This window comes from Nansenia antarctica (genome assembly GCF_963989245.1).
Source record: "Nansenia antarctica genome assembly, chromosome: 1".
NCBI lineage: Eukaryota > Metazoa > Chordata > Actinopteri > Argentiniformes > Microstomatidae > Nansenia > Nansenia antarctica.
This window is the reverse complement of record NC_137674.1, coordinates 30,100,602-30,113,912: the sequence shown is the minus strand read 5'-3', so window position 1 is coordinate 30,113,912 and position 13,311 is coordinate 30,100,602. Positions and strand designations below refer to the sequence as shown.

Here is a 13,311-nt window from a genome sequence, read left to right as displayed (position 1 = left end):
CTCTCCTCTCCTCTCCTCTCCTCGCCTCTCCAAAAGAACCTCAGGTGTCCGAGGTCTGTCTCCTCTCCTGTATTAGAACACGAAGAGGCTGGCTTGTCAGCTACCTATTGGAGTGGCAGTGGCACGCCGACAGGTTCCAGAGACATCGGTATGGGTGCTTGCTGACTGACATCCACGTTCATGACATGTATCCTTCCAGCGGACGGACGGAAACATGTGTCCATGCGCCAGTGCGTCTCCACCTAAACACAAGAAACCAGGAGGATGATCGTACCCGGAAAGCGAGAACGAAAGACGTGAATGACGGAACGAAATCGCACGAAACAACTACAGCTGACAGGCAGGCAGTCGACTGACAGCGATATACAGTCGGCTGGTCACGGAGGGAATCATGATTTACAACCCCTTTTTTAAAAAGCACTACGCACCACAAAGGATGCATTCAACAGCATTGTATTGTCCAATATCTCAATTAAAGGTGATGCTTTTCTTACCTTTAAAGGCACCGCAGCCCCTGCACAAGAGGAGAGAATCAGTACTGGAAAGACGCCATTCGTCTGCTCCGGGCTTCTGTGGAGTTTCTGTGCGCATTGAGGGAGAGAGACGGACCGCTTTGGGGTGCGTTCGTAAATTCGCTCTGGAATCTGATCGGCACTCAGTGGAATGCCTCTTGTCCAATCAAATTACTCGGTCTCTTTATGACGTCGGATCCAGTGGGCGCTCCGGCGCTCTCAGTGCGAGTTTACGAACGCAGCCGCTTTCTCGCTCTCGTATCCAGACGCGTCGTCGTCTATAGCGCCCCCCGCTGGCCACGACGAGACGTGTGTTATGTCGCATTACTGTAAATGGAGAGTGATGCTGATGGATGGACAGTGATGATGTCAACATCCTCTCTCCATGGTTTTTCCTTTAGGCTACTTGGCACAATCTTTCATATCAATTATATTATAATCTTTTATGATGTGTTTCATGTAACATTAGAAGAATCTATGGTTTTACTTACGATGCCTTTTAGTGTTGATTCACTTACTTAGACAGATGTTCTTATCGTAGGTTTTGAGAAAAAGCGTCTGTGAAATGACTTTTAGAATATTGACAGCAAAGACCTTCAAGCAGATATCGGTTTCTATTGAGTGGTGGACATACTAAGAGGCATCCAGATAAGCCAACTACACACAATTAGCATTAACAGTTATACAGCATCACACCTTTTGATAATAATATATTTATTTTCTGAAAACACTGTGACTTCTCTGTTTTCACAGTATGGTCATATAAGAGGAGGACAACAATAGCTTCTCCAAAATGTTTGGACAAAATAATCTATAGTGCAATAGAGTTTACAGCAGAATTAAGTTAAGTCAGGCTACATTGAAATAATAAAGTGTGCAGTATAACAAAATATATATTTTTCTTCTTAAAGTGACTTCATGACAAGCTTAGTTTTGGTCAATGACTAATGCTAACAAATCCACACTGATGTGCATATTACAACATAAAAAGCATACATGATTATACAGTACACATTGCTACTAAACTTGCTACCAATTCATGGCACTTTAAGAGACTATCATTTTAATTAAATGTACATAGAATGCCACACGGTAAGTAACAGATTCCTGAAAATACCATATTCAACAATAATACACATTATTTCTGTTCAAACAGCAATCCTTCGGGTGAAAAATGATTTCCAATACAAAAGTGCACCAGCAGCTGAGGCTCCATGTGGATCACCAGTCCAGACGCATGTCAGCTTTGCTCCAGAGATATTTCCCTCCTCTCTTCAGGAACATCTTCTCATCGAAGCCGCTGAACTTGATGGCCTCCTCCACCCCCACGTCCAGGATGGACTTGGATGGGTCCTTCCTTCCTGCTCGGCAGTCCAGGAAACGCATCTGTACAGAGGACCACAACGACAGGAGGCTTGACGGACATGTGACAGACTGATGGGTGACTGTCTTATGGTGACGGATTGGAGTTGATCACAGATTCGATTAGCGTTTGATTAGCCTTGTATACAACTATTAAGTGTGTGTGTGCGTGTGTATTTCTCTGTGTATGTGTGTGTGTGTGTGTGTGTGTGCGCGCGTGTGCGTGTGTATTTATCTGTGTGTATGTGTCTGTCAGTGTGTGTGTGTGTGTGTGTGTGTGTGTGTTTCCAATCCTCTGTTGATGTATTTCCCCCATATCTGAAAGCATACTCTAGCAGACCTGCAACACAAAGCTGAACACTCTCACTCCAGAACACGTATTGATTGGTTCTCCAAAGAGTTTCAAGGGCCTTGTCCTTCCAGCAGGGCTGGGAGATGACTCACGCCCCAAAGTGCAATCAGGATTTTCTTCTTAGCAAGATATTTGATCGATGTCCAAGTAAAGTACTGCATTCTTGGCAGAAGGAACAATGGCAACCTTATACAAAATAATGATAATCGCAATGTTTTGCGATGAAGAAAGAAATCCGATTTGGATTTGCAATAATCTGAGAATCATATAATTAATACAGTTTTATAACCCTGAGGCGACCTGTGTTATTGTTTAGGTCTACTATGTGGTCCTCTGTGGCTCAGTTAGTGGAGCATGGTGCTGACAATGCTTAGGTTGTGGGTTCGATTCCCACTGTGACCATATATACTTTGCAGTGCTTTGGATAAAAGCATCAGCTAAATGGCCTATATCAATATATATATATATATATATATATATATATATATATATCATGAATGAACAAGACTGCAGACACAGACTACTGTACACTCAGTCCTATAATGTGAGATGGCTGGCTTCACGTCTAGACGTCTCAATCAACCAGTGCGTTTAGACATACTGTACCTATTAGCTTTAATAGCTATGATGCATAAGCACTCTTTAACCTTTAACCAATTAGCAGACACCTTTATCGACTTACAATTAGAGAGACAATTTCCCTGGAGCAATTTAGGGCTAAGTGCCTTACTCAAGGGCACAGTGGTGGTGGTGGTGGTTGGTGGTGTTCCCAGGTGGGATTTGAACTCATGACCTTCTGATCATCAGTCCAACTCACTATCCACTAGACCACCACTAGGTGGTGGCCTCGGTGGAACAAGCAAACATGATATGTAAGGCATGTAAGGTTATCCCACAAAACAATCGAATTCTAAAAGGACTTACATATTCATCCAGGATGAGGTAGGAATCTCTCATCTGAAAAGATAGCAAAAACAACGATTCTGCCTTTAATATGGGGGCAATAGTTATAACTATAGCAGTCATTTTAAGTAGGTTCAATTATTATGGACTGAACTGAAACGAGGCTACTAAGATCAATTAGTTGAAGTGTAGAGTTTGCAATAACACAGTAAAGTCAATTATATGACGGTGTTCTCTTTAGAATGGCAAGTCAATAAGACAGCCGGCACTCTCCAATATTGACATAGACATAATCATGTAAAACAGATCAGCAGTCACCCTGGGTTATACAGCACCCAGAGACACACTAATCACAACTAAACTTTAGAGTTGAGCGCGCTGTTTCTTTATGTTTTGTCTTTAGAATGGTCCGCTACCTTCTTATTGGACTCTGGCACCAGACAGCTGATGCTGCGATGGCGATCCAGGAAGTCCTGAAACTGCTGCTCGCTGATGACGAACCTCTCTGCCTCCCGCAGACTGTCCTCCCCCGCGTTCTCCCCCTCGATCAGAAGACACTGGAACACCTGGATACAGCACACACGTACGCACGCACACACAGACAGACATACACAGACGCACACAAACACACAGACACACAGACACACACAGCAAACTTAACCATAATGCTTATTTAAAACTTTATATTGTAAGATAAGAAACCTTGATGCAAAACCACATAATACTGTAATACAATACAGACAACCACGCAGATAATTTGCCTACAGTCACCCGCTATCTAAACACCTTCATGCAGCACTTTGCAGTTTATTCACTCATAGCTTCCCCTGCACCCACTGCTTCACAGGTTTACTCATTAACCAACGACACAGAGGCACAGCTTACCAATATCTGATTCACCCTCATAAAAGGCTACTTTTACAACGTTTTAAACGTTTTACAACGTTTGCAGGAAAAGTGCTAACAACAGGACCACAGAGGCTCCGTGGGTCATACGGTACCTTCCAGCGTACGGGGTTGAGCTCAGCGATGTTATCTCTCATGTCCTCGTCCACGTTGAAGGTGTTGATCACAGAGTTGACTTTGAAGGCGACTTTGTACTCCCCGCACCAGGCGCGCACCTTGAACAGGTTGTCCAGGTGACTCTTCCTGCCCTGGGCCCGGCCGATCGTCTGGTTGGTGTCCTCGTCGAAGCTGTCGCAGGAAATGGCGAGGATGTCCAAGTACTCCCCTGCAAAGGCCAAGGCCAGAGCACTTTAAGGGCTTGGAGATGGTTGATAAATATTCTAGGATGAAGAAATATGCAGTACAGCCAGCAGGTGCAACTATTGTAAATATACCATACACATAATGTGTGTGTGTATATATGTGTGTGTGTGTGTGTGTGTGTGTGTGTGTGTGTGTGTGTGTGTGTGTGTGTGTGTGTGTGTGTGTGTGTGTGTGTGTGTGTGTGCAGATAGTATGTATATTTATCTTTATTTAACTTCCTAGCAATATTATATTGTATTCCATTAACCTATAAAATAAAATTAAAAACGTCATCACAAAAACGTACATAAAAATTCATGCAGTACTGTACGGGCCTTATACTGACGTTAACAGTATTTGCTTGTTGAGCATCTGAGAAAAATAACATAGTGCTGCCACCTAGTGTCAGTATGGAGAACCTTCTCTATTACTACGCACGAGAACAATAATGGTGCTGATGATATTGGATATACTGTTCAATTAAGGTATAACCGGTATAAATGTGTAACAAATAATTTCAACATTTCTTATAATTTCTTATTCATATAAATAAATAAATGCATGCATGCAAAAATAATGTCTACATTTAATTAAATAAATAAAATATTTTTACCGTATTTCTGGAACCACTTTTCCTTGATCATGCTGCCGTTGCTGACTATACTGACGCTAGGGAGCTGGAGGTCCTGTTTGCAGAACTGGACCAACTTCCCCAAGAAGTCACCTCTGTCGTGTAGGAAGGGCTCTCCGCCAGAGAAGTTGATCTTCTCCAGTCCTACACATTGTCAACAAGCAGATTATGAGATATGGGCTTGTGAAATCCAACCATTATTAAAATAAACACATACTGCAATAACACTACATGGTGAATAATAATTCCATAACTATGTTATATCATATATCGAAATGTAAATCTAATGTTGCTGGCATGATGTGGCATCATATGATTCAAACTATTACCTGATTCCTTCAGAAGTGTCAACCCCTTCTTGGCCTCCTCGATGGGTAGGACAAACGACGTCTTTGCAGTGTGAAAACAGAAGCCGCATTTGTAGTTGCACTGTCGAGTGAAATGGTAGTTGACGCTGCTTGGGGTTGTTGCAAGTCGGGCTCTTTTCGTTTGGACCACCTTGCTTGGTTCACCTGTGGCTCTGATGACGCGCCCAGAGGATGCTCCCACCTGGGGGTCTCTGATGACGTGCCCAGAGGATGCTCCCCCCTGGGGGTCGCGCTGCACACCGACCCACGAGAGAAGAGTGGCAAGGACGAAGTGGAAGTTGCTGAAACAGACCTGCAGAAGCATCTTCACCAACACGAACTGAGAGGAGAACAACATGATCACTTGTGTGAGTCTTCACCTGCTTTGTTGAGAAGTCTGACGCGAGCGCAGCAAGTCCGTCTGCTTATAAAGGATGGGTGAGACAAGTCACGTGTCTATTAGGTTTGAAGTCAGTGGATGAATTATAGATTTAGTTTCTATTTACAAACAACGAAACAGACGATCCGACGTGCACAGAAGTATGGAAATCACCCTGTCAGCTGATTGATAAGCAACATGTGACTTATCAATCAGCTGCACACTCTGCGTGTTAACACATTGGTTGCGTTGGTAAATATGCTGTGGAAATCTGATCAGCACTCCTGGAATGTCTCTTGTCTTGTCCAACCAAATGACTTGGTCCTCCTCTCAGAGCGAATTTACGAACGCACCCATTGATTGTAGTGCAGGTTTGGATGAGTTGGGATACTGACAAATATATGCAACGCAGTTGTGATCAGAGCTGTTTATCAAAATATTCTCAAGGGTGTGTGTGTGTGTGTGTGTGTGTGTGTGTGTGTGTGTGTGTGTGTGTGTGTGTGTGTGTGTGTGTGTGTGTGCGTGCGTGCGCGTGTGTGAGGGGTGCAAAATTTAATTACTTTGATGTTTTTAATAGTATGATCAATGTTTTCAATATAGAGAAATGCATGCACATCATCTCTGCAATTAATAATAATAATAATAATAATAATAATAATAATAATTCATTTTATTTGTATTGCACTTTTCCTTCACAAGAAGCTCAGAGTGCTAATTGCGTAATCCAGGAGTGACGAGCATCATCTGGCAGCAATATATACGGGCGGAATGTAAAGTGTCTCTTTTCTCTCGGACCACTTTCCATGAGTTTCGTTTCGGAACATTTTCCAACTCTTTCGGAACATTTTCACTTTCGGTTTCCTTGTCCAGCGCGCCATGAGTTTCGTTTTACTCCTTCGTGCGTTTGGAAAGGGAAAGGGTGCGTGCGTTCGGACTCTGCACTAAACGGTGAGCTCCAGTATCTATCTAGTATCTTAACTCGGTGTTGGTTTCGAGATGACCAGACGCGTGATGATGTCCACCCTAGGTCGGTGGTCCACCCGTGTGTTTGCGGTGGAGTTCGACGCGCCATCGCCCCCCGTCTACTTCGCTCTAAGCGACAGCCACAGCCATGATCGCGACGCGCTGCAGCTTTTCCAAGGTTTTCGGCTTGAGCAGCGATGCTACTCGCTTCACGTCTACAGCAGGGACAGAATCCTCAGAGCGAAGTATTATGCGGGTCTTAAAAACAAACTTTCCAAAGCGTTACCTCCAGAATGCGAGATTTTGGGGATGTTCTCGTTTCAGCCCGATGTGAAAGACTCCCTCGTCAAAGGATATTTCATCGTGTTAAAAGACCCGTCCAAATGCGGTGTGACGCAGCAGGTGTTGGGCGAGATGATGCGCGATGACCCGGTCCACGTGTGCACGTACTCTCCCGGTGACCGCGCCAGGCAGTGGCTGCAGTACCTGTGGTCCCATGAAGATGACGGACAGATGGAGATGACGGACAGAACCTGCTTGGTGCCCCGCGGGCCGCCGTCGGTAGACAGAAACTGCATGGTACCGGCCGACCCGCCAGAGTGTCACCCTTCAACCCTCAACATCATCAACTCTGATGTGTTCTACAGTTTCGAAGAGGCCTACAAAGTTCTACAAGAGGTTCGTCCGCTGAACAGTCACATTACATTACTAGTCACTTGTCATCTTGAATTACAATGTGAATAAACAGTAAATGTTTATATGAATACAGTCTAAAACACCAAACACTCTCCTAGCAATTTCTGATCGGCAGTGATTGACATGACAAGTTATAGCAACTATTCATCATTATAAAGCCCAATTTTGGATGATAGCCTGTAGGGAAATGTCCCCCTCTAGTGGCGGAGAGAGGAACAACACGATTAATTTCCGCCATACAGAACAACAACAACAACAACAACAACAACAACACATCACCAGGAATGATTTTGTATCGCATAATGATTCGTCCTAATGTTGTCAGTGCAATGTTCTCCTCTCATATCTCCACAGTAAACATCCTTAACACTGAGCCATCGTTGAATATGGGTCTGGGTCTCATCTGTCTCTGTCTGTGTGTGTGTGTGTGTGTGTGTGTGTGTGTGTGTGTGTGTGTGTGTGTGTGTTGCCTCTGCAGTGTGGTGACATCATCCATGAGTCGAGGGCAGTGCTGGAGCTGGTGGACCAGAGGCTGTCGTCCGTGGGGGAAGCAGCCGGCCCTGTGATTGTCATTGAGGGACTGGATGCTACAGGTCTAACAGCATTACACCCCCCAATGAACCTCGGCCAAGGCCGTTGCTATGTACATCAGTGATTGAGTTACCTCAGGAAAAAGTCCAGTTACCGTAAACAGGCTGTACCTTATTGAATAAGGTTGTTGACGTTATTGAGTAGCATACTTTTTTAAGGTAATAATGAATACCTGGATACTTCGTAGCTGTACCTGGCACTTAAGTTTTCAATAAAGTATTCAGGTATTCGTCACCTAAAAAGTCAACTAAACTAAAAGTAAACTTCTGCTCTCACTCACTCTCTCTCTCTCTCTCTCTCTCTCTCTCTCTCTCTCTCTCTCTCTCTCTCTCTCTCTCTCTCTCTCTCTCTTTCTCTCTCTCCCCCTCCCTTGTTCTTGCATCCCCGTCCCTCCCCAGGTAAGACCACTCTGACCGAGTCCCTAAAGGAGGCCCTGGGGGCCAGTCTGCTGCGGTCCCCCCCCCAGTGTCTGTCCCCCTGGAGGGCGCTGTTCGACGCGGAGCCTCCCCTGATCCGCCGGGCCTTCTACGCCCTGGGGAACTACATCACGGCGGGACAGATACGCCAGGCGGCCTCACAGACTCCTGTGGTCGTGGACAGGTATGGTGGTGTGTGTGTGTGTGTGAAACAGACGTCAAGTTGTTGTTGCGTACAGTCCCCCGCCATTCGGCTCTGGCATGCCCCCACAAACGTGACCCCTGTCTCTTTAAAGTCTGTTCACCCGCTACGTTATCGAAAAGTTGTGAGCAGTTGGACTATCACTTATCGCTTTAATCTGCCTCAAAATGTTGACATCATGGACGCCGCTTAGTTGACAGCGTGGCGCAGCGCAGCTCTCCTATTGGCCAAGTCTGAAACAGCGTTCATTTCGGCATGCTATTTTACATTTAGTCTTAGTCTTTAGACAAAGACGCACATTCGTTTTAGTCACATTTAGTCATTTTGATCCTTCTTAGTCTTGGTCTAGTTTTAGTTACACATAGCCTCTATTTATGTAAACCAGCTCCTTCCCTTCTTGTGATTTTTTTAAAAGTGTTTTTTTTTTTCCCTTTCCTAACACCAGGGGAGCCACCCCTCCTAAATGTCGTTGTTTGGTACCTGTACTGTAGCAATGACAATAAAGTCCATTCATTCATTCATTCAGTTGACGAAAAAACGGAAACATTTTTTTTTAAACATTTTTAAACTTTCGTTGACGACGACATCTTCGTCTAAAAGACCAAAACTAAATGTAAAACAGCCTGCCAATATTAGCACTGAGATATACTGTATATATATATTTTTTTGCCTTTATTTAACCAGGTCGGTCCCATTGAGACACAATGATCTCTTTCCCGAGGGAAGCCTGGCCAAGACAGCAGCTTAAAACATCGAGTTTCGACAGTTAGAACAGACAATGCAGAATTACACAATAAAACAACACCAAATCAACAACAACAAAATAGACAAAATACAATCTGGTCAGAGCAATAGAGTGAAATAATGGCACTTTCATGTAAAGCAGGAGCAAGCACGATACGAGGCTGATTTTAAGTAACTCACAAGGTTTTTAAATGTTCCAAGAGAAACTAGTTCCTTTAGGTTCAGGTTGTAATGAATTCCAGGCCGCGGGTGCAAAGTGCATGAAGGAGTGCTTGCCGAATTCAGGGCATACTTTGGGGACATTTAGCAGATAACAGTCGTTGGAACGTAAGGAGTAAGTACTCTGGGTTCATGAAATATAACCACATAAATATTGGGGGAGTAGGCCTAAAATAGCTTTATATAGAAAGGTGTGCCAGTGTGAGAGGCGACGACGTGCAGCCAATGAGGTGACCTGGTCGTCTCTCTCTCTCTCTCCTCGTCTCCCAGGTACTGGCACAGCACGGCGGCCTACGCCATTGCCACAGCAACAGGCGGTCAGGTGGGTCACCTGCCGGGGGCGGGGTCTGAGGTGTACCGCTGGCCCGCGGACCTGCCCCGGCCCAGCCTGGTGGTGGTGCTCACCCTCAGCCCGGAGGAGAGGCAGCACAGGCTCAGGGTCAGAGGTCAGGAGAAGACCCAGGAGGAGGAGCAGCTGGAGGCCGACGCCCTGTTCAGGCAGAAGTAAGAGAAACTTAAGAGAACGTATATACACACACACACACACACACACACACACAACCATGTTTACTGTGTGTTCCACTGCAGTTTACGTCATAGCTTCATGCCAGCTATGGAATTGCAGTGAACTGTAGAGACACTTGGTGTACACACACACACACACACACACACACACACACACACACACTAAACTGAAGTATATTAACAGGCACTAGGTTGACTCAAGTGCACAGAGCTCACTCACTCACTCACTGACTTACTCTTACACACGCACACACACACACACACACATGCATGTGCACACACTCACTTACTCTCTCTCTCCCTTTTCCTCGGTCTCTGTCTCTCTTTCTCTCTTTCTCCCTCACTCTCACTCTGTCTCTCTCTCCCCCCCCTCTCTCTCTACTGTACCTCATTGAGTGAGATCAGCTCTGTCTTAGTCTGACCCATCAAACACTTAACAATCAATTACGGTCCCGGGGGGGGTGGGGGGGAACCAGCCGAGGAAGAAGAACTAGTGATTAGTAGCTTCCCTCCGTCCGTCTGGTCCATTAAGCCTACAGTCCCTGGTCGTAGTCCGACTGGTCGATGGCACCTTGCATTTATCCTGTGTACGGCTGACATAATGGACTCTCCAGCGGGTCAGCCAGATGTTCCTCTCGTCGCTGTCACCCTGAGGAACCTCAGGATGGAGGGGGTGGTGGAGGAGGGGAGGCCGTGAACCCTCCCCCTGACCCTGACACACCTCGGGTCCGCTTTCACAGACCAGGCTTAAGCCTAATCCTAGACTAAAAGGCGTCGTCTTCGATGGGAGAATCCCCCATTGAAAGTGTGATTTAGTCCAGGACCTAGACTTAAAGTCTTTGTCTGTGAAACCGGCACCTCTGGATACCTCTTAGCTCTTGATTTCTACCTCCACCAGAAACCTCCGCTTGAAACAAAAGCCAGCAGTCCAGTGATAATGCAGTTAGGTGAGGTGATGGTGTCGGACGTTCTGTACACCGTTTTGAATGCTTTATTGTTTACCGTGTGTCTGAATACAACTTTATTGTTTACTGTATCTCTGAATACAACTTCATTGTTTACTGTGTGTCTGAATACAACTTTATTGTTTACTGTGTGTCTGAATAAAACTTGATTGTTTACTGTATGTCTGAATAAAACTTTATTGTTTTCTGTATCTCTGAATACAGCTTTATTGAATTAATCTTTCTGTTGCAGGCAGAACGTTTTTATTTTTATTAGTAGGGCCTACTTAGTGAGCAGGGGAGGCTGGTGGAGGTAGAAATCGGAGGACCCTAACACTAACCCATTTTTGTGGCGTAGTTGCATTGCTATTGCAATGATTTGATCCCCTAAATCAATATATTACTTTTTTAATAAACTTGGTGTTGTTTGTTGTTCTTTGTCTTCCATGTGTTGCTCTGTTGTTGTTGTTGTTGTTGTTGTTGTTGTTTGGCGTTGTTAATGTGTCGGCCATCTTGTCTTCTTCTCTCGTCCGCAGAGTGGAGGAGGCTTACCGGAGGGTGGAGGGCCCGGCCTGTGTCTCCGTGGATGCCAGTTCTCCTCCAGACCGAGTGCTTCATGAAGTGCTGCTTTTAATTAGGGACAAATGCCACTTGTCAGCAGCTCCGCTGGCACCCTGGTCTTCCTCCCCGTGCCACTAGATGGCAGTAGAGCTTTATGGATTCGATGCGGACGGGTGAGATAGAGGCGCTATTCACAATGGATAAGCCATGTGGGGAAGGGCCGGCACCACACACATACACACACACACACACGCACAGGCACAGGCATGCACAGACATAGCAATAGCCTGACCAGGAGCATGTCATAACATGTCCCGTTCTGTCTGAACGGCATCAGGGAGGAGATGGAGAAGGACGGTTATGATGAACGCTGTCGTGATCCGTCAGGAGTCAGAACCCGGACATCCAGTCTCGCTGCTCACAATGACAGCCTTTTTTTTTTTTTTTTTTTTTTTTACTATACTAGGCCTGAAATCCAGGAAATGAAAGGGAGGGCTTGTATATTCATCAATCCCTCGAATTTAGATTCCAACATACGGGCCCCGCCTCTCTCTCTCTGTTGTCCTCTTTGATGTAGCAATACGGGACCACTGGAATTAAAACGCACAGAAAGGAAACCACATTATCCGCTCCGCGTCGGAAACAATAACACTGCTTCATGTGCTGGAAAATATATCGCTTTCGAAATAAAGGAAACATGAAATATACCCAAACGTGTGTGGAATGTGCTTTGACTGAATATCTCATCTGGGGGCATGAATAGTGTTATGTAGGCCTATGGTTCCAGAACATTCTTGCAGAGCTGACAGGGGGGGTGGGGGGGTGGCTGTAGACAAGCAGCACAGGTACGGAGGTCCTCTGGTGTTGGATCTCTGGGTGGGGACAAGCAGCAGCACAGGTACTGAGGTGTTTTGATGCCGGTAGTTGTCAAACTCCAGCTGTCTCTACTGTATATGAGTGGGCGGGGGTGTACAGTACACACACACACACACACACACAAACGTACACTTGTGACTGAGCTGTGGTACAGAGTACACACACACACACACACATAGGTGCGCGTGTGTACACACTTACACACACAAACTTACACTTGTGACTGAGCTGTGGTACAGAGTACACACACGTGTGCATACACACACACACACTTCCACGTATTGACGGAGCTGTGATTCAGAGCCCACCTCTTCCTCGGGGCTGATGCCCTGTGAGTGAAAGGCACTGCCGGTTCCAGTGAAAGCACAGGATGTTCTAGTCAAAACATCTACCCACATGTGTGTGCATGTGCACACACACACACACACTCTCTGTCCCACACTCACAATTACACTTACCATAAATATATACGCTGTAACTCACGTGTATAGTGTACTGTACATGTGGCCTGTGGTGAGAAGATTAATTCTGTGTTTAGGCCTGTGGGTGGGGGGGGGGCAGAGTATGTGTGGGGTGGCGGGGGGGGGGGGGGGGGAGTCTGGGGGCTGAGAGAGGCTGGGGGGGAGGTTGGGGGGAGGCTGGGGGGAGACAGAGGGTGGTGGGGACACAGAGACTGGGGGGAGACAGGCTGGGGGGAGACAGAGGGTGGTGGGGAGACAGAGGCTGGTGGAGGAGACAGAGGGTGGGGGGGAGACAGGCTGGGGGGGAGACAGAAGGTGGGGGGGAGACAGAGGCTGGTGGAGGAGACAGAGGGTGGGAGGGAGACAGGCTGGGGGGGAG

At 46.1% G+C, this 13,311-nt stretch overlaps 2 protein-coding genes across 2 annotated transcripts; one reads left to right on the top strand and one right to left on the bottom strand.

The window, feature by feature from the left end:
* Nucleotides 1-1,733: 1,733 nt before the first annotated feature.
* On the bottom strand, nucleotides 1,734-5,713 carry rsad2 (radical S-adenosyl methionine domain containing 2; the record flags this gene model as incomplete). Its single annotated transcript, XM_080549209.1, has 6 exons — nucleotides 1,734-1,898; nucleotides 3,151-3,183; nucleotides 3,546-3,695; nucleotides 4,131-4,360; nucleotides 4,991-5,152; nucleotides 5,338-5,713. 6 exons carry the CDS (start codon nucleotides 5,711-5,713, stop codon nucleotides 1,734-1,736), a joined length of 1,116 nt encoding a protein of 371 aa, XP_080405335.1.
* Nucleotides 5,714-6,730: 1,017 nt separating this feature from the next.
* Nucleotides 6,731-11,733, top strand: cmpk2 (cytidine monophosphate (UMP-CMP) kinase 2, mitochondrial; the record flags this gene model as incomplete). The annotated part of the gene is made up of 5 exons (XM_080549095.1): nucleotides 6,731-7,375; nucleotides 7,872-7,986; nucleotides 8,383-8,584; nucleotides 9,836-10,069; nucleotides 11,571-11,733. 5 exons carry the CDS (start codon nucleotides 6,731-6,733, stop codon nucleotides 11,731-11,733), a joined length of 1,359 nt encoding a protein of 452 aa, XP_080405221.1.
* Nucleotides 11,734-13,311: the final 1,578 nt, after the last annotated feature.